The 25,850-nt window shown below is 40.1% G+C and overlaps 1 protein-coding gene across 6 annotated transcripts in view; it reads left to right on the forward strand.

Moving 5' to 3' along the window:
- Positions 1–854: 854 nt before the first annotated feature.
- Positions 855–25,850, forward strand: part of QKI (QKI, KH domain containing RNA binding) — a 154,108-nt gene continuing 129,112 nt past the window's right edge. For 3 of the 6 annotated variants that reach the window (XR_013555851.2, XR_013555852.2, XM_078447550.2), the window contains exon 1: positions 855–1,126. Coding sequence is in view for 3 of the 6 variants with exons in the window: in XM_078447550.2 (XP_078303676.1) it covers positions 985–1,126 (142 nt within the window). In the remaining 3 variants the exon portion in view is untranslated. The remainder of the gene's footprint in view (positions 1,127–25,850) is intronic. The other 3 variants (XR_013555850.2, XM_078447548.2, XM_078447549.2) reach the window with 1 other exon arrangement.

Genomic DNA, 25,850 nt, shown 5'->3' on the forward strand with positions numbered 1-25,850 from the left:
GAGCGCGAAGCGGCGCGGCCCTCGCCCCCGCCCCAGTCGAAAGCACCGCCACCCGCCGCCCTCCCCCGTCCGTCGGCCCCCCGCACCGGCCCCTCCCTCCGCTCTCGCCCGCCTCGGCGGCGACCCCGGCCCGGCGCCCAGGCCGGGCTCGCCGGGCACCGCCTCCGTCGCGCTGCCCGCCGCCGGCCCCTCAGGCCGCCCACCCCGCCGGAGGGAGACGGCGCGGCGGCGGCGACGGCGGCGGCGGCGGCGGCACCCGGGCCGGGGGCTGCGGGGGGCGGCGGCGGCGGCGGCGGCGGGAGGAGGAGCGCGCCGGCCGGGGCCCCGCTAACGGCCGCCCTGCGCGGCCCCGCCCGCCGCCCGCCCCCGGCCCTCCCCGCGCCGCCGCCCCTCCCCCCGCGCCGCCGCCGCCGCCGCTGGCAGCGCCGCCTGAACTGAGGCGAACTCCGCCGCCAAGTGAGTGAGGAGGAGGAGGAGGAGGCGAGGAGGAGGAGGAGGAAGAGGAGGAGCGGAGTCAGAGCGCGGCGGCAGCGGCAGAGGCGGCCGCGGCGGGGACCAGCCCAGAGAGACCCCGAGCCCGCGGCAGAAGCGGCGGCGGCGGCTGAGCGGGCGCGACCAGCCGAGCGAGCGGCGGCGGCGGCGGCGGCCCGGCTCCTCCTCGTCCGGCGCCGAGCGGCCCGCGCCCGCACTCGGCCCGCGGAGACCCGCCTCCCGCCCGCCGGCGGCCTCGTGAGGGACGCGCCGAGCCGGCGGCCGAGGAGCGGCGGCGGGCCGGGAGCGCGTCGGGCCGCGGGCGGAAAGTGCCTGCGGGGGCGGGGAGAGCGCGGCGAGCGCGCGGTCCGGCCGCCCCGGCGCCCGGCGCGGGAGCGGAGCGGAGCGGGACGCCGAGTCCCGAGCGGCCGGCGGCCGGGGCTCCCCGCCCCTCCCTCCTCTCCGGCGGCGGCGGCGGCGGCGGCGGGCGGAGTGAGCTGCGGAGCCTGGAATATGGTCGGGGAAATGGAAACGAAGGAGAAGCCGAAGCCCACCCCAGATTACCTGATGCAGCTGATGAACGACAAGAAGCTCATGAGCAGCCTGCCCAACTTCTGCGGGATCTTCAACCACCTCGAGCGGCTGCTGGACGAAGGTGAGTCTCCTCGGCGGCCCCTCGCGGCCCGCGCCCCCGGCGGCGGCCCCTCTTCTCGGGACCCGACGCCCCGCCGGCGTGTGGGGAGGGCGGGAAGGTCGCGGCCGGCGGGGACCGTGCGCCCGGGGACGGAGAGGCCCGGGCGGGGCGCACGGAGGCGGCGCCGAGGCCGGGCTCGCGGGGCGCGGCGGGCGGGCGGGCGGGCGGGCCGGGGCCGCGGGCGCGGGCGGGACCCGCCGGCGGGACGCACACTCTCCCCTCCAACGCCCCCCCCCCCCACCCCCGGACCCCGGATCCCGGACCCGAGAGCCCGGGCCTCGCGCCGCCGGCGCCCAAGTTGGTGGCGCTGGGGAAGGGCTGCGGGGCGAGCCCTCTCGCGCCCCCCGGCTTCCAGCCGCGCCGGCGAGCACCGCGACGGCCCGGAGCTCCGCGGGCCTGCCCGGGAGGAGCCCGGCCTCGCCCGCCCCGCGGGCGCCTGAAGGACACCGGCCCCGGGGCGCACCCAGAGGGGGCTCCTCCCGCGGAGGCCGGCGGTTCCCGAAGTGGAGGACTCAGCGGGGCTTTTGCTTTTTTGGAGTTTGTGCAGCTTGCAGATACTCGAGGGCAGTAGCGTGGGGCTCGATAATTTAGAGAAATTCCAAAGGAGACCGAAAGTACTGCTGATTTAGCCGAAGGCGAGGACAAAATGACAGCGGAAAGCACTTTTTGTCCTTTTGTTTGGGGAAGCGAGAACTGTTCGGGAGTTTAACTTCACTTCGGGCGGGGGGGGGGGGGGTGTGAATACGAAATAACGCGAGGACAAATCTGAACGCAGTCCCGAGTAGCAGAGAACTTCGGCGGAGAGCTTTTCCCCGAGGACGCCGCTGCCTTACTTTGTAGGACAGGAAATCAAGACGTTTGAAAGGGCGAAAATAAAAACGAGTGAAAGTTTGCGAGCAAGCTTGGTTGGTGGAGAACTGAGGGATGCGAAGAATGACCAGAAGATTAATTCTGGCCAACTCTGGAATCTCTTTAACAAGTTTTTGTAACAATGCCCTGGACTATTAAAAATTCTAGTAGCTGTGCATTGCTGTGAACGCCTGGAGAAAAAAAAAAAAAAAATGACCAGCAAGAAAGTCTGCTTCGAAAATCGAGTAGCCAGGAGGTTTTGTTTTTTTTTTTTTTGGTCTTAGAAGCATCACCGGAGGGCTGTTAAAGCTGAAAACTGTGTTTTGTAGAACTGAACAATGGATTTTGGATTTTTCACAAGAATTTTGAGGTCTTTATGAAAGAAGTAGGGAAAAGGAATCTGAAGCTTAGAGAGTTGGAATGTCACTAAAGAACAAAAGACCGGAAATGTCTCCGTGATTAAAGATGGTTAAAGAAGGATCCCAGGAGATTTTGTTGTCTGGAAAGTCCAGAAACAACTTTAAAAGTCCGAAACTGTTAGGTTTTACTGCGTCCTCCGTTTTGCTCACATACGTTAAACGTAACGGCCGCAACCTTTATTGGAATAGGCTTTTAACACTGCTGAAACAGCAAGTCTGCTAATTTCACATTGCTCCAGAAAAAACTTGAGCTGTCCCTTTAAGGGGTTCTGTTTTTTTCTATTTGTGTTGGCATTTGAAAGATTGTGGAGGCAGAAAACTTTCTGGAATGTCAAAAAAAAAAAAAAAAAAAATTGCTGGAACTCTTAAAGTGAGTATTTCCAAATGTGAGCGCTAAGGGGCGCCAGTTATTTTTTTTAAAGGAGAAATGTTTGGAGCAAAATGTCTAACGTACTCAATAATCTATATTAAATTTAGTGGAAATTTAAATCACAGTAGATGGTTTTATGTGTAATTTGTGGCCACACTTACTGTATGTGTAATACATAACATATTTGCAAACAATGAAAACACTTTCTTTAAAATTATGGGAACAACTTTCGTCCCATTTCAAAAATAATACGCAGCCTTGCTTTGGTATGTTTTGGTAAAATTAGAGCTTGAGTGGTATCTGTAAAAGTTTCTGTCAGGGTTATTTTCGTAAGGACTGTTGTTTAGAAAGAATCCTTCATAGACGTTAAAATGAAAATACGTCCTCACAATATTTAGGGTTAAAGTTGCATTCTCTGAATTGAAATGTTCAGTTCAATCAAATGGCACTACACTGGATTATAAAAAAACAATTGCAAATACTTTCACTTTACGTGCATGCTATTTAAAAACAGCTCATTTAGGTTTCTCTGGTTCTGAAAGGCTTCTCTTTTGTGTTACTACGTTCCCCTAAAATCTCTAAAAGATAATTTGGACTCCTGTTAAAAAGTTTCTAACCCTTGCCTTCAATAATTTTTAATCTCCCAAATCTAGAATTCCAATTATGTCATCTCTAACAAAGGTTTGTTTGTTCATTTCTCTGTGGTTGGAAAGAGTAACCATTGCATTTTTAAGTCTTGGAGACTACTAGCTGAGGATGATAAATTGTAATTTTTTTTTTCTTTTAGTATGGTTTACTCCATCTCTTATCTTGGTCTATCTTGAGTTTTAGTTTTATCAACTCTCCAGCATAAAGATTGCTTCTGTGTGGTAGCTGGAATGTTTAAAATGGACAGCATAATGACTAGGAAGTTTGATTGTTTTTTTATCAGACCAGTACAAACATGCAGGAAAAGGGGCTATTCCTTAGTGTGGAATAAGCAGCTTCCTGTAATTGTTAGCCTTATTATAAACTTAATTTGGCTTAAAGAAAATTGCTTTTTGAAATGCATCATATTTTTTGGGCCAGGTGATTGAATTCTGAAAATTTGTCAACTTGCTTTACCCCTTTGTGGTCTGTCGTTGTCCAAAACAAATTAATCATGATTTCAGTTTATGGTTAGGAATTACATTTTGCTTTTCCATAAGATTGGCAGAACAAAAAAAAAATTACGTAAAGCTTTAAGTTTCACGTTAGTAATTAAGGTACTGTACTTATAGTAGATGTATTTTCAGATAATTAAAAATTTCGAATGATTTTTTTCATTTTGTTTCATTTAGGAATTCTATTTCAGAATATATTTTAAAAGTACGCTTTAAAAATTTTTGCTTGTCAGTTTGAGAATTTTTATTTGGCTAGTCACAAATTTGGGATTTATATGTGCTAGGTTTTCTTAGTTGATTAACACTTGGCATGCTTTAGATTGAGCATTTTAGTTCCAGGTCAAGTTAACCTTTAGCCTATATTTTGACTGTGGACAATCTTTTTGGTTTTTGGATTTATTTTATGCGGGGTGGGGGTGGGGTGGGTTGTCAGACTTTGCTCCAAGTATCTTCACATGGTTGCTTTTTTTTTTTTTTTTTTAAAGTTGTGAATATGTTCTAGGTTAGACCACTCACATTAAGGATGTAATTTCAGTTACTGTTTCCAGTACTTAAGAATCTTCCGTTGAAGATAGAGATGATTGCACACAAAACCGAGGTCTTAAAGTCTTAAACTGCTCTCTGGAGAGAAGTTTCCAAACTGAATCCTGGGACCATCCTTGGGAAAGAGTGGTTGCTACAGCAAGTTTTTTATTTAAAAAAACAAAACTTTCTTTGTCATGAGAACAAGGGTACTTGAATGCAAATTCTGTTTTTATAAAGTATTGCAATTTAGAATTAAGACGACAAATGAGATCAGTTAGACTTAAAAATCCCAGATGGGGAAAAGGGAGAACTAGGGATTTTAAAATCACATTTTGAGTTTGTATTTTTTAGGCACATGGAGGTTGAGGCTGCTGACAGGAAAATTCAAAATGTATGGTTTACAAGTAAAGCTAGCCTAAATCTTTCGTGAATATCTGGAAAATTAGTGTGTGGCTCAGAAGAAGTGAGCAAACATGTTAGATTACATTCTCCATTACTCATTTGAAAAATGCATTTTAATTTTCTTATGTTCTTTTGGAGGGATGGTAATAGATTTTCTGACCTCAATTTTCTCTTCCTCTCCCTTAAAAATGTGGGCAAAAAATGTTTTACATTAGAACTTGCTTTACTAGTTAACATTTTTCCATGTTAATGTTTGTCTCCATTTATTATGCATTTAGTATTGAAAGTATCGTATCGTACCCTCGGTTTTCTTACACTTTAAAAATTTTTTTCCAGGGGAGAAATGTTGCTTGTCTACAAAAGCTTTGTTTCAAAAATTGTATGGCTTTTTGTTGGTATCGAGAGGATTCTTGCTATGTAAGTTTACTAAAATTTTAGGGTTTTTTTCCTGGAGCATTGTTGACAGTAATCAATATCTGAAACAAACAGATTTTACCTAAATTGAAGTAATCTGTTCTTTAGAAACAAAGATTTTGTAGTTGTATACTAGCCTTTTGAATTAATAGTGATAAGAAGGAAACTGATACTTATAATCAGTTGTTCTTTCCATTATTCTTTTTCCCCCTTACCCAGGAGGTGTCACCAGCTCTATAAGGTAATGATGGAAATGATAATTTGTATAGTAGGTCATTTATTCAACATTCATTCTCTACTTTTGAAGCTTAACTCCCCTTTAGGCAGAATATGTATTCAAGATGCATGTACATACAATGAGGCAGAAGGTGATTCCTTTTTTTCTTAACTTTATCCAATTTACATGTTTTGCAGTAAAAGCTGTACTCCCAAGGATATAATGTAATTGAATTAATAGAAATAGGTCTCTTCGCTAATCACATCTGCTAGTGTGTTTGGTATGAGACCTTTTCTTAAATGGCTTTGAGGATATCGAGTGAAAACAAGTTAATTTGGTTTTTTTAACGGTTGAGGCACCTTATATTTCTGTTGTTATCCCCTCACTTGTCACTGTCCTGAAGCTGATTGTAAAGTGCATCAGTTTTCCATAAGAAAAAAAAAATGGTTTTTGGTTTACTTTTTAAAGGGAAATCAATTCCTGTGACAAAGGACATAAAATGTAACACCCCGCCCCCCTCCCCACCACCCCAAACACACACACACACACACACACACACCTGCCTTTACTGGAGCATTATTCTCATGCTCTTTTTCTGAAGCCAGTGTTTAGATTTGTAAGGTTTTGTTTTATTGTTTTTTTAAATTTTTTGGCTTTAAGAGAATTATACCAGTGTGATCATAGAGATAGCTTTTTATGATCTGACTGGAATATCTTTTAATTTCTTTGAGAAATTTATTACATTTAATACAATTTGTTCGGTTTATGATGGTGCAGTTAAAAGTAAAATTTGTCTTCCTCTGTTGGAGACGGGAAAATGCTATGCCATTTTTAAGTTTAATTCATTTGATAACTTGAGTGACAGAGTCTACTGAGCAACTTTCTGTTGCTGTTGGTATGTCAACTGTTATGAAGATATCCAAGGATCTATTTTAGGCCAAGGGATCAGGATAGAGCCGGAACCTATGCCAAGAAGTCATAATTCTATTATGTACTAACTTTTAATTCTTAATTTTTATATTTTCCAACTTTTTATGATTGACAGGATTTCATTATTTTTTCTGATCCTTCTCCTTTTTTGACATCAAGATTATGTACTTTTTCCCTTCATGGGAACTTTTAGGGAACGCGTGTACCTCTTTGACAAGTTGGCGTTTCAGTTTTGGGGCCCAAAATAGCTAGGTTGTTGGATGTCCAAGTAAGATTTTTACAGCTTTTTTTCATTTAACAGAAAGCAAACATAACATTAAAGTTTTCGTAGTGAATGCATTTTGTTAGCGTGACTGTGTTATGACATTTGACTGTAGATATAACCCAGTGTGTGTTAGGTACTACTGTCTATAGAGTTTTCATCAGTCGTACTTACCATTGCAATAATATCTCTGTTTCTGCCTGTCTACCCTGTTGGAATTGGTTGAAAGTGCCCACCTCATAGCCTGGCATATTTAGACTATCAGATGTTCATGGAATTAATAGGTTGACAGTGTTACCCTCTTGATTTCTATTTTCTCTAAAGTATGGGATTAAGCAAATTATATACTAATTGGTGATAGTTTTGGGCAGTTAGAAAAAAGGTACGTTTTGTTTTTTTTTTTTAATGATTTGTTTTTAGAAATCTTACAATATTGTTTGTAATACCTGTCCTCAAGAAGCTTTTATCTTAATTTTACTTTACTACCATCGGTGTGAATGAGAATTAGGAAAATAAAATTGTTTTACTGAGGCAAATAGTTTTCAGCCAGTCCTTATGCAGAGTAGATCAGTCCATAAGCAGAGAGAAGCTGTCAGTGCTCCTCTCAGCTCCTAAAAGTTTTGGCATTTATGGAATTATATAGGTAAACCCTTTTCCTTGTCAATTACCTATAAAAGTTAGTATCCAGCTGATATGTGGGTCTTGTAGTCTGTAAAACACAGTGTATGGGAAACATTCCAGGTCCCTAAGTGCTGCTTTGATGTGTTCATGATAGATAAGGACTATTTGAATGGTTTTAGTTCAGAAGAAAGCTGAGTATAAACATATATGGCAGTTACAGTAATTTAATACAGATAGCAATTTTTTAAAGCATAGGTGTTTCTTTAAGCTAATTTGAAAGTGCCGTTACTTAGAAGACTGATAAATTGAAGTTTTCAGCTAACTGAAACTTAACCCTCTTAAAAGCAGTCTACTTTTCTGCTTTAGCCTTAACAATGTTTTAAAAGTAATTCTGCCGTGAATTTTTACAGAGATAGCTTGTAGAAGATAAGTGATTTATCCAGAAATCTTATAATTAACAAGCAAATGACCGCACTTAATTTTTTTTGTCATTCGTTTCCTGAAGCAGCAACTCTAGTTTGAAATTCCAACAATCCTGTTAAGTCTAGCAAAATGAAACTTTGTTCATAATGTTGCTTTATACGTTGATTCTAACCTATATGTTTTATTAGACTAAATTTTGTGACTAATGAAATGAATCCATTTACTATAACATCTCTTTCACTGTTATTTATGATAATGCAGAATATGTCAACTTGGATGCTTTTCAAGGGTACTGAAGTGTCAGAAAAACATCAGAATGCAGTTAAATCCAGAAAGTAGTCTCATGTTGTATGGTCATAGCAATAAGGAAAGGGCTTCTGTTTGTACACGTGTAGGCGTGCATGTGGATAGAGGGAGACATACAGCGAATGTGAGCTGTCCCTGAATCCTTGAGAGTGGGCGTTGGGGACGGGGAAGATCTAGAGCATGGATGGTTTTTGAAGTAATGAAACTATCTTGCTTGGCCCCAGGATTGAAATGATTATATATCAAAAGTGGAAAAGGGTCTTATTAGCTATCCTAAGTAAACATCTTGCCTTTGGCTTTAGTGCAGGACAAGTCATTGTAAAGATTGGGCATCATTACCTGGTCAGTTGCATATTATTGGGGAACTTTTGGGTTTTAAGCTAAATTAAGTTTAAAATATGTAGAAACATCTGCATAATGTAGGTGCAGAAACTGAGGTCTAGAGAGGTGGTGACTCTTCCACATCACAAGGCAAGGTAGTAACAGGGTTGGGGCTAGACCCTCGGCTCTACCTTCTGATCTCTTTGGTGAATATGCTGCTCCATACATGGAACTGAAGAAGAAAAACCCAGAATAGTTCCATGTGCTAAGAAATTCCTGTGTTGCCTTACGTTGTGAACATGAAGAAAAAGTAAACGGGAGATTTGCTAATTCTGTGATAGGTTGGACTTGAGCAAATACCGGTCAAATTCTTGGAGCTGGAATTTTTTTTTTTTTTTAATGGTAAATTTTTGTGATCATTAAGAGGCTAAAAACGAGAAAGTAAAGGTGTTCAGAGGATTTCAGCTCATTTACTTTAACATCTTAGTAACCGCAGGATAGAGCCTTATTTAACTCTTTAGGTACAAATCTAGTGTGTATTTAGTATTTTTGCTGCTGTTACTGTTTTTTGCAGTTATTATTTCTTATAACCACTCAAGAAGAAACCTAATATTTCTGACTGGAAGATTTAATGTAAAGGTTTACTAAGTCAGAAATGTACGCTTGGATCACTTTTAGATTAGCATCGGGTGGTTAATAGCATAGGTGGGCAAGTCTGAATAGGGATTGTCGGGAGGTGAATGATGTTGCTGGGTGGAAATGGGAGCCGCACTAAGTAGCCCACCTTGTTCCATTCGTGATGCCCACACCTGGAGTGTCAACTGATTCCTTCAAGTATATTCAGAAAGAAGTAGGAACCGCAGCCCCTCTCTTGCTGTGTTATAGTAATCGACTTACTCTGAGAAACGTTACGTGGAAGGTGAATACGTTTTTTAAGAAGTAAAATTTCAGACCAAGTTCAAATATAAGGTATTTGGAAATTAACTGCATCTAATTCTTACTATTGCTGCTGTTACCATCATTGTGGCACGATGCTGCGGTTGTTACGACAGGTATTCAGGTGTTGACTGTATGTGTGTGCATGTATATGTGTGCATGTATACATGTGTACATGTGTGAGCCAGCATAAAGATAAAAATGAATTTGTGTTTCTGGCCATATGCTAATGAGACCATGTTGTAAGTAAGAATTCTCTGGCTAGTAGACCTGAGATCTAATCATGAGGTTGCAGTTAAGTAGTTTGGTGACCTGGGACAAGATACCAAACCTCAGATTCTTTATCTGTAAGTGGGATTATTAACTGCCCTACCAACCTCAAATCAAAATACTCGGAGACAGGAGAGTATTATATGCAGAAGAACTTTTCAGACTGTAAGGTCGCATCATCTAATTTCTGTCGATATTTTTAGGTTGTTTTTGATAGGATAGGATGGACAATGAGATAAGCAAGGCAGCATATAGAGAAAGAAGAAAAGAAAAAAGGTAACTTACCCGTATGAGTATCAGCTAGTGTTTATGTTCATGAGGACCACTCACTACTAGCATTCTGATGGTTGAGAAGTCCCTTTGAGCTAAAATAACTAATATTTTTTGAGAATTAGAACCTGACTTGGTATTAATAGGTGGTAGGCTTTAATGAGGTGAAGGGAGGGTGGAGGATGTTCTAGGAGAAGAGAAAGTGCTGTAACGTCGAAACAGTGGTGATGGGAGATTGAGAGATTTTCAGAAAGCACGTTTAGACTCATTTGGAATGGCAAATGCATGCGAAGGAGTGAGTTAAGAGCACAGCCAGCAGGCTAGGTTCGGGCTCTATTAGGATGGGCCTTGAATGCCAGGATGAAAAGCATAAATTTTATTCTTGAGTTTTGTAAGGAACCAGTGGAGGGCTTGTACTGTTTTGGGGTGTCATAATGAACTCTTTGAGGGGAGCTAATAAGAGCACAAAATAGATGAGCTTAAGGAAGTAGAAATTGGATGCATTGAGAAGGATTAAGATTTATGGTTAGGTAGCTTTTAAACAGTTAATTTTCTCAAAATACTTAATAAAAATATATTCAAGCTTTCTATATTTTAGATCTAATCTCTTTACAGTTTTTTAAAACATTTGTTTTAACTAAAAATAAACATACACAGAAATTATTTTTTCCTTGCCCTTAAGTTACTACCTTAATCCTGAGGTATTGAGAATGTGCGGGGCTCATTGGTACAGCTGTCACCCAAAATGTTGGTTACTTAGAATTAGGCTTTATATGTGAATTAAAGAGGACTGAAGAAACTCTTTGGTTTAGGGGAATCTTAGAAATTTTTATTTTATTTTATTTTTGAGAGTGCATGCATGAGTTGGGGAGGGGCAGAGGGAGAGATGAAGAGAGAGAATCCCGAGCAGGCTCCATGCCCGGCCAGAGCTCGATGAGGGGCTCGGTCCCACCACACCGCGAGATCATGACCTGAGCCGAAATGAAGAGTTGAGTCGGACACTTAACGTGAGCCACCTAGGAGCCCCAGAAATTCTTGACTTGGTTTGAGTCGGAGGAAATTTTATCCAAACCTTACTCATGTTGTCAAATCTAGATGTGTTCAAAAAGGAAGATTTTTGGGAACTTCACTGTTTTCATCATCTTATTTTTATTTAATTGTTCTTATTTTTATGTTGATTGTTTTGAGCAAAGTAGAGATCTCTTGACCTGCCATCTCTGTATATTTGTGTATCTCTCTTAAAAACTAGAATCATTTTGTATAGCAACATCGTATTGAACAAAATGGTTCAATCTTACATTTAATATGATAACCAGTCTATATTCAGATTTCCGTAGTTATCCCCAGGATATTTTTTATAACTGGCTGTCCAGACCAGAGTCTGACTCAGGACCCTGTCCTGTTCCTTGATTCCTGTTGTTATGACTTCACGCCTTTTTAATTTAGAACCATCTTTTTTTTTTTAACGTTTATTTATTTTTGAGACAGAGAGAGACAGAGCATGAATGGGGGAGGGTCAGAGAGAGGGAGACACAGAATCTGAAACAGGCTCCAGGCTCTGAGCTGTCAGCACAGAGCCCGACGCGGGGCTCGAACTCACGGACCGCGAGATCATGACGTGAGCCGAAGTCGGCGGCTTAACCGACTGAGCCACCCAGGCGCCCCTAGAACCATCTCTTTTATGTCACTGCTGTAACTTCCTTATCATTGGAATTATTCCTTTCTGCCCTCTGTATCTAGCACTTGGGAGGTTAGGTTTAAAGGATCAAATAGGTTCAAGTGTATAACATCATAGGTGATGATTAGGTACTTGATTTAGCATTATGCTGGGGGTACAGTATCTGGTTCCACTATTAGTGAAACTGAAATGGAAATCTGGATTAGTGTGGTGATAAACTGATCCTCCCACTGTTGTTTGGTAAAGCTTTCCTTAACCAGGGAATATATTCCTGTTTTGAAAATAGTTCCTAATGAAAAGCCAGATAGATGCTTACTCTTCGTTAATCATTGGCAGGGTCTGGAACTAAAGTGTCGGTTTGCTAGCTGCCTCAAATGGTGACTGATGAAAAGGTTTTATTTCTAAGTAGTTGCAAAATCTCTACTGCAAAGTTTTTCTCCTTAAGAACTTTTAATAGTAAGGAAGTTATATTCCAGCAGATGGAGATATTAGTACACAAAAGACAGTGTTTAGTGATTAAAATTTGTTGAGAAATAACTTTTACCAGAATAGGAATTTTTCTCCTTTGAATTGTAAGAGAAGAGTTGCTCAGGAATATGAGAAATAACAATTGTGAAATTTAGTATTTAGAAGTCACATGTAAATCCGTGTGATATTTCTTTAAATAACTTTTTTTTTTTTTTTTTTTCAAGAGACCATATGTTAGTATGTTGTCTATACAGTGTGACTGGTTTAGGACATTCCGTTGAGTATTGCAGTTTCTGCCTTTACACCTTAGTTGTTTGAAGGTTTTTTTGTTTTTGTTTTTGTTTTTTTAATTTGTTTTAGAGCAGGACTGAGTCAAGTCTGGAAAAGTACTTGTATATTTTCTTTGTGATTCTAAAGTCTTCAACCAGGCTGTCGATTTGTTTACTAATGTAAATCAGAAAAAAAAAAAAATCTGTGCCATAGTCTACTGTTACATGTCATATGAAGAGAAAGTTCTTTTGGGGATTATAGTTTTATTGTAGTAATAAAAAATTATCAGCAGTGAAAAGATAATCTTATCTCACTTTATTGTAGTTTATAGCATTCCTTGTCAGTTTGTTTAGTTAGGTAAATATTATATATATAAAAAGTATGCCTTCCCATTGTTAAAAAAATATTGCTTATTTATATTGCTTCTTAGATATGATTTGGAAGCATCTGTTTTTGTTACTTACACATTTAAATTTTACTTTGCAAGTTGTTATATTGAGCTTTTTTTTACATTGTCAAGTCAGTTGTAAAATACCCTTTTTCCTTAATCACTTGAAATTGGACTCAGACATGAGAAAAGTATTTATTTCTATGTAGAAGCTAGGGAAGAAGATACCGACTGTGGTACCTCTGTAGAACTGATAATAACTTCCATTTTGCCTTTTTCCCCCGGTGTCCTTTTTTTTTTTCTTTTTTTGTTATTCATAAAGTGTAGGGAATTGAAGGTGCAAACATTTTCACTTCACTTTTGGCAGTAGTGTGTTTTGTGGTCTCTGAATCCTGGAAAAGGTGGTGATGAGGGCACAGAGGGCATATTGTCTTTGAACCTTCATGCAAAGTATTATTTTTCAGGGAGAGTGTTTCCCTGTGGCCAGTTTTGTGTGTACTTTTTTTTTTTTTTTTTAAGTTTATTTTATCCATTTTGAGAGAGAGAGAATCCCAGCCAGGCTCCACACTATCAGCACAGAACCTGATATGGGGCTCGAACTTCATGAACCTTGAGATCATGACCTGGGCTGAAATGAAGAGTTGGACGCTTAACTGACTGAGCCACCCAGGAGCCCCTCGTGTGTACATTTTAAAAATTGTTTTTAATTTTTTTTTTTTTTTTTTTTAATGGTTTGAGAGAGACCCAGCGTGAGCAGGGGAGGGGCAGAGAGAGAGGGAGATATAGAATCTGAAGCAGGCTCCAGGCTCTGAGTTGTCAGCACAGAGCCCAATGCGGGGCTCGAAGCCATGAACAGCGAGATCATGACCTGAGCCGAAGTCAGATGCTTCACCAACTGAGCCACCCAGGCACCCGTAAAAATTATTTTTTATAGTCATTTAAGAATATACGAGAAGCATAAATTTCTTCATTCTAGAAATTGTACAGTGTATTGTTATAAAAAATTAGACACATTCATTTCATTCTTAAGTATTCTTCATCTCATGGAAAAGAACTAAACTATATCGATTAGAAAATGAAGATGGGTGCCTGGGTGGCTCTGTAGGTTGAATCTCTGACTCTTGATTTCCACTCAAGTCATGATCCCAGGTTTGTGCGATTGAGCCCCAAGTTGGGCTCTAATGTATTTATTCATTCTGTCTGTCTGTCTGTCTCTCTCTCTCCCTCTCTCTCTCCCTCTCTCTCCCTCTCTCTCCCTCTCTCTCCCTCTCTCTCCCTCTCTCTCCCTCTCTCCCTCCCCCTCTCTCTCCCTCTCCCTCCCCCTCTCTCTCTCTCTCTCTCCCCCCCTCTCTCTCTCTCCCTCTCTCTCCCCCCCTCTCCCCCCCCTCTCTCTCCCTCCCCCTCCCCCTCTCCCCCTCCCCTCCCCCTCTCCCCCCTCCCCCTCCCCCTCTCCCCCCTCCCCCTCCCCCCTCCCCCCTCCCCCTCTCCCCCTCCCCCCTCCCCCTCTCCCCCCTCCCCCTCCCCCTCCCCCTCTCCCTCTCCCCCTCCCCCTCTCCCTCTCCCCCTCCCTCCTCCCCCTCCCCCTCTCCCTCTCCCCCTCCCCCTCTCCCTCTCCCCCTCCCCCTCTCCCTCTCTCCCTCTTCTTCCCCCCTCCCCTGCCTCACCTTTCCCCTCCCCTCCTTCTGCCCCCTCCCCCACTCATGTTCTCTTTCTGGGGAAAAAAAATGAAAATGATTCATAATTCAGTGATAATCACACTTAACATTTTGGTGAATTTTCTTCTTGTGTTTTTTCCCTTTACGGATATAACAAAATTGTAATACTGTTGTGGTACTCTGTGTGTGTGTGAGTGCGTGTGTTTAAATAAATTACATCCATAAGCATGTTTGCCTGCCATTTTATATTCTTTGACAATATAATTTTGTGTTAACATAGTTCATCTTATGGAGGCATATTATAATTTAATTAACTCTTCTATTGGACATATTATTTTGCTTTCAGTAAACTTGTATGATAGTATCAGATGGTTTCAGAGGCTTATTAGTTGCTCTTAAAAAAGCCTTAAGTCACTAAATACTGTAATGGCCCTATGAAAAACCAAGCTCTTTTATTTTTACAATGTAGTGAATGGGAGATCAACATTCATTTTATTTTTTTTACTCTATTTTATAAAAAAATTTTTTATGTTTATTCTTGAGAAAGATAGTGTGAATGGGGGAGGGGCAGAGAGAGAGGGAGACACACAATCCGAAGCAGGCTTCAGGTTCTGACCTGTCAGCACAGAGCCAGACGTGGGGCTCAAACTCAAGAACCATGAGATCATGACCTGAGCCAAAGTCGGACGCTTGACGCTTAACCATCTGAGCTATCCAGGCTTCAAGGAGATCAGTATTTTATACTGCATTCTAGTAGAAAGCGATTACTATTATGTGACATTTAATTTTTGAATAATGTCAGAGTTGCATATTTCACTTATTTTTTAATGAGTTGACACATTTATTTGAAATTTTTTATTCTCTTCACACATAAATTTGGATGCATGCTACGTGTAACATATAAGGTATGCAACAAAGCTTCAGATTCGTTCCTTACTTTCAAGTTGTTTGATTAAATAGGGTAGATAGTATGAAAAGAAAGTAATATGAGGTAATAAAACCAAGAGGTTGAAAGACTGGTGTTAAGATCACGTTAGACTGAGGAGATTATGGAATGTTTTAGGAAAAGAGGTAAAATTTCACCTGGCGCTTGCAGGATAGAGAGGATTGAAGTGGAGAAAAGGTAAGGAAGTAGTGCTCTAGACACAGGGAGCACCATCCCTGAATGTGAGCATATTCCAGGCGGGAGAAAGAAAGTAAATCAATATGTGTCTCTTCTGTAGAAAGCCTTACGTGCATGGAAAAAAGTTTCATCTTGTTGATGATGGGAGACCCATTTAAGGCTTTTCCTTTTACATCTTAGTTTTTTTCCCTTTTATCTGCCTCCATATTTCTGTTTAGTATGGATTGATGTGATAGATTGCTCTACTCACTGCATAGTTTTAGATTTTCTGGAGTTAGTTCTCATCCCCCACCCCAGTATTTTGCCTAACTTCTGTTTCAGCTTCTTTTTTTCACCTGTGCATGCATAGTTTGGCTTTCTCTTTTGTTTTGCTAGTAAATTGGAATATACTTAACCCCCTCTTTTTAGGATACCGTTTGTTTTAGTTCTTTTCTGTATGTCTGTCGGTGATTGTTTTGGGTTTAGGTGCCTGGGGGAAGGAGGTATATCAGAATTAGTGCATGATTCATGGAACTGGTGAATCTAAACTCTAGGCTGTAGATGAGTTGCTAACATAACTCACCCTGTATGTGTGGCATGGGTCTTGGCCATATGTGTGCCTTTCATTATCCTCTCCGTTTGCTTTTGCTCTAAGGGCTGGGAAGACCTAACTAATCTTAGATTGGAGGAGAGGGATTAAAGATCTGCTAATTTGATTCTAAATTGAGGGAGGCTTTAGGGCAAGTGTTTGCAAAGTATGTATGTTCCATGTAATACTGGCCTCCTGAGGTAGTTTGAGAATACAAGTAGTCCAAGAAGTGCAGCATATTCCTTTTGTGAATTCAGCACATGTTGACATGTTAAATATCCAGGATCTGCAGAAAAGAAAGCTAAATTGGTTTAATTGAGTACTTTTTTGAAATTGCCTGGAAAAGAAATGCCTTTTTTTCTTTCTTTTCTTGGAACTCGTGGTCCAAGGATACATTATGGTAAGTACTAGAAAGATTATGAAGACTTGTTTGTGGATCCTAGGGACAAGAGGGCTTAGGTTATAGGAAAATGTATTTATTTTACAGGGTGGTAAGGGACACGAGAGTCTTATTTTCACATTTCATTTTTATTCAAAGACTCTAACACCTTTGATTTTCTTATGGAAATATATTAACATCATAGGATATGCCATGTGGTTCTGCAGATGTGTCTTGAGTTGTTCATATTTAATACATGAAATTTTTAGTTATTTTGGTAGATTTTTAAGGGCAGATGGCTTGGAGCCTGAGCAGGGGCAAAGAGTGAAAGCTTTGGAGCAAGTAGTAATAATTAAGAGGATGCTTAAAGTGAAATCTTTGATTTTGTGAATCAAGACTCTCTCTTTGTTAATGCGGTTATTTATTGAATAACAAGTACATACATCCTGACAGTATAAACCAGAAAAATGATATAAATATGAGCCAAAAAAGGTATAGATCAAATTTTTAGAATGCTTATCTATAAAGAGAATTATTGTATGTACGTATTTATATAACTAAATAGCTGAAGTGAAAGCTTCATTAAATATTTGTGTTACCTATGATGTAATCTAGTATTTTCCCATTCTTTTTCATTTACAAAGTGCTGGTTGTGTCTAACACTGTAAAATTAATGGGTTATGACTTGTGTAGTTTTAGCAAAACTGATGTTGACTCCTGCTGTAATTTAGTTTTCAACACGCTTTTTTTTCTTTTTTTTTTTTAATCTAGCACTCTGCTGGGTGGTGTGGATACAAAAATGAATAAGGCATAGTCCAGTCCTTAAGGAGCCATGTAATAGCATGGAGAGAGAAATGAAGTAAGAAACTGCAGTCCAGCGCTTTAACTGCTGTGGCAGAGGCATACACAGGTTAGGGTGGAAGGGACCCATTATTTTCTAGCAGGAAGATGATCATTTCTACTAGGTTCACATATTACATAACCTGATAATTCATCTGATTATATATAGGCTTCATTTAATGTGACATTTAGTTCTGTTTTTTCCCCTATAAATTCTGAAATTGATACTATGAGGTTTACTGGAATAAGAGATTTCTGAATTTTTCGCATAAAGGCCAAGTTTGTAAAAGCAAATGTTAATTTTATAGATAATCTTAAAAAAACCAAAATCTTACAGATGAGTAATATTGTTTTCCTAAATATGTTACAGTGACTAGCTTAAATGCCTTTATCTGGGACATAATATTTTTCTGACCTTTTTTTTCCTTCCAAACCTTATATTGTGACTTATTAAGAAGGTAAGATTAGGTAGAAGTGTAATATAAGTATAAACGTTACCTATTTATATATCTGCTAATTATCTTTGACTTGACCATTGGCTGTTAACCGAGATAGTGAAAATTAAGCTACAAAGCAAACCATGAATTTAACAAAAAAAAGATGGAGGGGTGCCTGGGTGGCTCAGTCTGTTAAGTGTCTGGCTTTGGTTCAAGTCACAATCTCACAGCTTGTGAGTTCGAGCCCTGCATTGGGTTCTGCTCCGAGCCTGGAGCCTGCTTCTGATTCTGTGTCTCCTTCTCTGTCTGCCCCTCCCCTGTTTGTGCTCGCACTCTCTCTCTTTCTCTCTCAAAAATAAACAAACATAAAAAAATGATAAATAAAAGAGGGATACATAATCATCCATCGTGGAAAAATTATTTTGTAATTTTATTGAAATTTGGAAGTATTCCCTGTGTTCACTTCTTATCTGTGGTTAATTCATTCATGATAGCACTGAATATAAAAATCAAGAGTTGGTTTCATTTTATCCAAAAAAAAAAAAAAAAAAAAATAGAGCATGGCATTTCTATAGAATTTAGGTTCTGTGAGTTACAAAATTGTTACAGTTTTTCCTGTGAGTGATACAGGCCCCTACATCGGGTTGAGGAAGCTAATGTCTGAGTGGATGTGGTGGTTGCCTTAGAATGATTTTGCCGTTAGCAGTGAAAAATGTTTTTCTTATAGTTCTTGTGCAGCAGGCCATGGAGTAAAGCACATTTTTATAATAAAGGTGATGAATTTAATCGCAAACTGGCAGCCAAATGGAAATTGCAGACCTTGATACTGGGAGAAAATTGCCTATAAAGCAACTCTTGAGGGAACAGGCTTTAAATTTATCCACCCATTTCGACATTGAGGAGAACATAGGAATCACAGGATATTTTGCTTGGCCTGCTTAGTTCAGATGAATGACACTTGAACGTTCTATTTAAGAGCTAGAGATGGTTGGTTTAAAGTTGCTTATGCTTTGCACATTAAAGCCTTAACCACATACATTTTTATATTTCATTAAATATCTATAATGCTGCCGACTTTTTATATTTCAGCACATGATATGCCTAATGAATTGAAATCCATTTACTACATTTATGTGGTGATATGCTATGTAATTCATGTTTCTGCCATTTGTATGATAGACTACAGTCTTAAAGGATGCAGAATACTTTGCGTTTATAAGTAATATTCAGTTGAGAGAATGTCATATAAACTCAATTGATAGAATGTCATTAACTATCAATCTATACTGTTTTATATTGTGTTTAAATAGTTTATATTATGAAATTTAAACAGTGGTAGAATTTCTAATATGGGAAATCTGGGCTTTGTCACGTTTTTACTCTAGCTCACTAATGCTTGTCATTTCTTAGGATAACCTAACCCCTGATTCAGCGTCTAGTATTTAGAGCGTTTAACCCTGAATCTTGGTATTTGTACCATGTATTTAGAGGTATACTTTCCCCCCGTGGTACACCTATCTGTTAACAGATGTCTGTGTCCAAATTCAGAGAATTGTATGTGACTGTTGGAAAGTGAGACCTATTTGAAGGTTTGTAAATATTTAAGATGAAAAGTGCTAATGTAAAATATAAAAATAATATTTCTTAATATACTTCCTGAAACAATTGGGCTCTAAAGGGAATTGAGGATTACTTCTAGGAGGTTATTAGATTTTACTTGGATGCATAGGAATTATTATTTCTTGTTAAAGTAAGTTGCGGTAATTGGTATCTTTGTCATTGAAAGTACTTTCATTTAAGTTACTTTAAGTGCTAGACTGATTGTAATACATCCATATAAGAAGTAAGCCTCCATGTAACGTTGAAGGTAATTTAGAACGTTTAGCCGTCTCTGAAATTTATAAAGTTTAATGTTTATTTATTTTTGAGAGAAAATGCACAAGAGCAAGGGAGAGCACGCGTGCTCAAGCTGGGGAGGAACAGAGAGAGGGAGGGAGACACAGAATCCGAAGCAGGCTCCAGGCTCTGAGCTGTCAGTGCTGAGCCTGACGCAGGGCTCAAACCCACAGACTGTGAGATCATGACCTGAGCCAAAGTCTGATGCTCAACAGGCTGAGCTACCCAGGGGCCCCTGAAATTTACAGAGTTTAAATCAACACCTCTATTTCCTTATCACTGATACAGATGCTTGGTCATTTGGTTTATTTGGCTTAAGTAAGCTGTGGCGAGTACAAGTGTAGAATTCGGAGATAGAGCCTAAAGGTAAATATTCCTTAGTCCAGGCCTTTGTGAGAGGAACGAAGTATAATTATTTCGACTCTAATGTTCCTGATCCAGTAAATCAGTATGTAGAAAGCTATATTTTCAATTTCAGAAAAAAAAAAAAAAAAACTAAAATTTTATAAATTTCAACATATAAGGTAAAACTGGAATGAGGCATATGGAATACAGGTAAATTGTATACATATGTAAGTGTGTTAACATATTTTAATGTATTTAATATTTTATATAATAAATGTGTTATGATATGAGTATGTAACATGTATATATAATTCATACATAACTTTGATGATAAATATGTGTATATGTATGTAGTACATAGAGTATATTTCATTAAAATTACCACTTTTCTGTAGCAAGATGGCTATACGTAATTCTTTATAAGCTGATACTAAATTAAATTTCCATAGTTACTGGTGGTGGTTTACTTACTTCTTCCCTCCCCTCCCCTTCCCAGAGAGAAAGAGCACGTGACTGCAAGCCTGGGAGGGAGAGAAAGTAAACAGGCTCCTTGCTTAGCAGCTGGGTGGGGCTTGATCTCAAGAACCTGAGTTGAAATCAAGAGTCAGCACTTAACTGGCCTTATAAGCCATGCAGGTGCCCCAGTGGTTTACTTTTTCAAAAGGGTTTTGCAGTGATATGTTTAAACTCACATCCAAATCTGCTGCTGTGATAAAGGTACCCGCAATGTAGTTCAAGATTGTTTATGCCAGAGTCTAAAACACCTGAAGCATCTAAGATTCTAAGCTCTGAAACGATTTTAGAATCATGTGTGAGAACAGTCACATCACTGAAATTAGCTCAAGTAATGGATTGTCAGAGGGGAGTGAAACACAAGGAGTGTTTCAGTAATATCGTGGTTTCAAGGTGACAGTATAAGATATGATCTTTTCGTATTTTGTTTTTGATTAGATAAGTATTTTAAGGTATCGTAGTTATGCGAGTATACATTAGAAGCCAAAATGTTTCCCCAGCTAACCTTCCCCCAAATTATTTATTTGAGGTTAAAGTAATCTCCGGAACAGTGGTTAAACCAAAGCAGGTCAGGTCCTGGAGCAAAGAACTCTTATCTTTTTTAAAGTGTGTTCTGGGAAAAGTGCTATGGAGAATATTTGCTCCACGTATTTAGGAGTCATTTTTAAGAAGCTGAATGTACTGTGGTATTTGGATTTGAGTAGTTTGTAAGGTTTTCTGGATAATATGCTTGAATATTTGAGGAGGTGCTTGGTAAAAGTGAGCTGGAAAAATTAAACTGTATCTTTGTTACTTTCTACTTCCCTCTTTGCCATGTAGGATGAATTTACATGTGAGAAGTCATTCGCAAATTGTTGATAGGTGCCTTTTCTGTTTCTCTTTTATGCCTATAGAGTTGGGAAAACACCAGTCACAGATTTTAGGTAACAGACACTCATCAAATCATCAGATAATTCTTTCAGACTATCTGTCAAGATATGGCATTTCCAGAATATATAATTTTACATCACAATTATCATTAATAATGACATGGACATACTTAGGTTTACGTATCAGGCACTTTTTATAAATATATTCATTGTCTCATTTAATCTTTACAACAATCCTGTGAGCTGGAAATAATTCCATCTTATAGATGAAATGGAGGCAGATAGACATCACTTAGTAGTTTTTTTCAAAGATTGCGTTCTTAGCAGTTTGTTTCTTTGTCACAGATTATTTACAGTTGTAGTCAGCTCTTTGGTAAGTTTTTTAAAAAGTAAAATTTTATCTGACTTTGAATTATTATTAGGTTAGTTCTGCACGAAGACCTGGAGAGTCAGATTTTTCTGGAGTTGTCCTCCTGTATATATACATTACGTTAAATTATTTTTAGCCACTGTAACTACAGCTATAAGGAAGGTGGTCTTCTGTTGATTTTGTCAGTAGTTTGCTTTATTTGACATTGTTATTAAGAGAAAAGACACTACAACGTATTCGGAATGCAGGAAGTATATTAAATTTCTTTCAAAGCTTGTGCCATTTAATACTGACATTCTGAAAGTGGGTTCTCTCTGTTAAGTCTTGATATTCTGGTGTGCCTCTTACCGCAGGTTACTACTGATGTCCCCAGGCGCCTGTGAATTGGCCTGGTTTTGCAATTTTTTATGGCCTTTTCCATTTCCCTGCTTAAAAAAAAGGATGCTGGGGAGTCCTAATGTACATCTTATTCTTTGTTGCCTGTGAAATTCTCCCAACTAAAGATGATTGTGTATATCATGCTATACTTACTCCTTTTTAGGGGTGTTTGGTTTTAAATCACAATTAGGGAGACGTTCATTTTTAGTGAACGGATTTCACTCACTTTCCAGTGTGGTGCAGTTTGTGGAGTGGAGTGCTGTTTGACATAGGTTGCCTTTAGATTTTGGTTTATATCAGTAATTTTCCACTTGCCCCTACTACTAGGGAAGGCCTTGGTGAAGACAGAACTTTTGTTCTTACAAATTCTGTTCATTCTGAACTTTTCCACTGGGAAAAATTTGTATTGGTTTTAAGAAACAAATCCCTAATTTGAATAGTTACTTGCACTTCCTTAACCCTTAACATGGCTACTCTAAACTACACAGCTCTTCGTTGATCTTTGCCTTTGGGAACTTTCTGAGTAAATGAAAAAGTGCCATGAATGCGAAAAACAGAACCACTTGTTTGGATTATTATAGGCGTTACTGAAAATAGCAGTCCAGTACAGAGATGGGATTAGGAGTCAGAAAACTAAGATTTGGCAAAAATCCTTGAGGGGCACAGAAGCATGTGTTTTAAGCATTTCATGTATCGGATCCATCAACATAAGTATGTCTCATTAGAATGATAAATATATATCCATGTTTTTCCCACTTTTATTCTTTCCTTCATAATTATTTAAAGTGAGGATTTACATACCTAGAATGCAGTTTTCCCTAGTATGATCTTTTCTACTGTAGAACCAAAAAAACCCATAGAGCTCTGGCTTACTCTTGAAAAATTACTTTGTTTAGTGTTCAGGTCCGGGTATGCATATCCCAGGATACTCAGCCTCATCTCTCAGTCACTTCTAGCCCTCTAATCTATTTACATAGAAATGGGTTTTTATTACTAGAAGAACTGTGATGGCAGGAACTATGTTGCTTATGAGGGTAGTCCTAGCACCAAACACAGTGCTTGCTACCATAGAAAAGTAGGACATACTCGGTCAGTAACTCACCTTGAGGGCCTGTTATGTGCCAGACACTCCACAAATGTTATTCTAGTGAAAGACTTTTCTCTATGAAACTTAGGTATTTAAGTCTAGAGTGAGTTATCTTAGATGGTCCTTATAGAGGAGAGTAAACATAGACCTGAAAAGCTGAAATGAGGTCTTGACGGATGTGCAGCTAGTCCTTGCCAGAGCTTAAATGAGACTATTCTTTTAGTTGTAATTTGGATTACACTATTCTTTCTTTCCTTCCATTATTACTGTGTATATCTCTCTACTTTTCCTTCTTTTTCTCTCCACGATTTCTACACACTTCTCATCTGTTTTCATCTTTTCTCAGTGGCTTTTACTGTATTCTGTCACTGCTTTTCCCATCATGAGGATGGAACAATAATGTTGGAGGGGCGGTGTGATATGGAGGCCTAAATTTGGATCCTGACTTTTTCCCTTACAAGTTAAGTGATCTTTGGTGAAAGTACTTAATCCCCAAATCTTAGTTTCCTAACTATAAAATGCAGACAAGAAAAGTACGTCTCTGTAAGGAAATTCATCTGCCCAGACAGAGCACTGACCTCCAAGGCAGACTTTGAGCAACTCACTGCTTGGAAAGAAGTTAGATCTCATTACTCTTAATTCTGTTTAAGAGATGCTACTTCTCACTAGTCGTGTGCTACCATTACCACCACCAGTCAACTCTGTTTCGTTCATGGTAATACTCTCTCGCGCGGCATTTAAAGCAGTCCTGGGGAAGACCTAGGTAACGAGGGAATAACTGTGTAGTTTAATTTTTTTTAAGTTTATTTATTTATCTTCAGAGAGACAGCAAGTGGAGAAGGTGCGGGGAGAATGGCCAAGCAGGGTCCTCGATGACAGTGTGGAGCCCGGTGCGGGGCTCGATCTCATGAACCGTGAGGTCATGACCTGAGCTGAAACCAAGAGTCCAGCCCTTAACCGACGGAGCCATCCGGGTGCCCCAAGGAGAAGTCATTCTGAACTGTCTTCTATAGACATGCCTCCTTGCGTGGTGTCTTCAGTGTCTGGTTGGCTTGCTTTCTGAAGGGGCTCTGTCAAAAAATGTCTGCTCTGGAAGCCCAGTCTCCAGCTGGAATTTGAAGTCCTGAGGGAGTAGGAGCTCTTCCTGAATTGGAACTTGTGTTTCCAGTTTGCAGACCCCGTTTTCCCTGAATAATTACAGCTAAGAATGTCTGTCTCCTAACCGTATGTATGGACCCCTTGACCACTGAATACAAGGTCATACTTGTAATATTTGTCTGACTTGACTTAGATTGTTGTAGGATGGTAGTGCGGAATAAAAACTCAGTAGATGCTGAAACCATTTTATAATATGAACTACGTTGAGGTGCTTCTTTGAGGTCATACCTGTGTGAGTACTCCAGCTATTATTTTGGATTAGTTTGTGAAAGAGCAAGGGCCTTGTCTGTTTTTGCACATGACTATATTCCTAGGGCCTTGGCCAGTGCCTGGCTCATGGTAGGTATACAGTACATACTTGTTGAACGCATATATGCACAACCATTATCTTGTACCATAGATTATTAAAATAGTTAAAAAAAAAAAAAAAACTACAATCACACATTATTCAGGCCAATTCATTTTATAAACAGTTTGTACTTTAGGAAATGAAATGAAAAAGCTTTTATTATATTCTTAAAATTTTTACTAAATAAGCTTTGAATAGACAGTTGATCAAAACTGTGACATTGTAGGGGCACCTGGGTGGCTCAGTTAGTTAAGCGTCCGACTTCACCTTAGATCATGATCTCATGGTTCGTGAGTTTGAGCCCCACGCTGGGCTCTGTGCTGACAGCTCAGAGCCTGGAGCCTTCTTTGTGTCTCGTGCTTCTGTGTCTCCCTCTCTCTCTGTCCCTCCCCCACTTGTGCTTGCTTGCTCTCTCAAAAATAAACTTGAAAAAAAAAATTCGTGAGGTTGTAAATATAGAAGTTGTTATATATAAAAAACAAAACAAAACAGCTCAAGAGAAAGGAATCATTTACAGCCCCTTTGGTGCCGTCCTGGTGGGGGCAGTCTTTTCTTTGTGGGTTAGGGCTTTTTAAAGCCAAGACCAGTCATTTAGATGGTTGTGTATTTTATCTTGTCATTTAACCTAAAACACAGTAGAGAAATTTAACACTGATGATGTAATGAACATCTGTTATTACCCGAGTATTTTAGATTCTCATAAATCCTGAATAAATACAGCAAGCCCTTTTGAGAGGAGTGTATTTCTGTTACTTTAAAGGGAAGGGGAATAAATTATGAAGCTAGTAACCTATTAATGCTTGAATGAAGTTTCAAGCATATTTTTGTAGCTTTGGATGTTTTTGTACTAGTCAGCCTGCTAAGGTTGTTCAAAAGGTTTTTTTTCCCAAGGATGCAGATCCTTGGGAGTATAGCAAAAGACAAAAACAAAGCTGTCTGTTCTCCCAAAGTTTACATTCTTATGTAGGAGACAGGCAATAAGCAATAAATACATACAGTGGGCAATAATACATTAGGCAGTATGAGTTCAGGATAAAGGAGACAGGAGTGTTTCGGATGGATTGGGGTAGATTGTGGTTTTCAGCAGGTAGATCTGGGTGGGCTTATTGAGAAATTGACATCAGAAGAGAGATTTGAAGGAGGTAATGAAGAGCGAGATACTGCTCTCTCTCTATGGAATAGTTTTCCAAGAGGAGGGAAGAGTCCTGGCAAAATGTGAGCCAGGACCTGGAGTTCC

This window comes from Panthera onca, chromosome B2 (assembly GCF_046562875.1).
Source record: "Panthera onca isolate mPanOnc1 chromosome B2, mPanOnc1 haplotype 2, whole genome shotgun sequence".
NCBI classification, from domain to species: Eukaryota; Metazoa; Chordata; class Mammalia; order Carnivora; family Felidae; genus Panthera; species Panthera onca.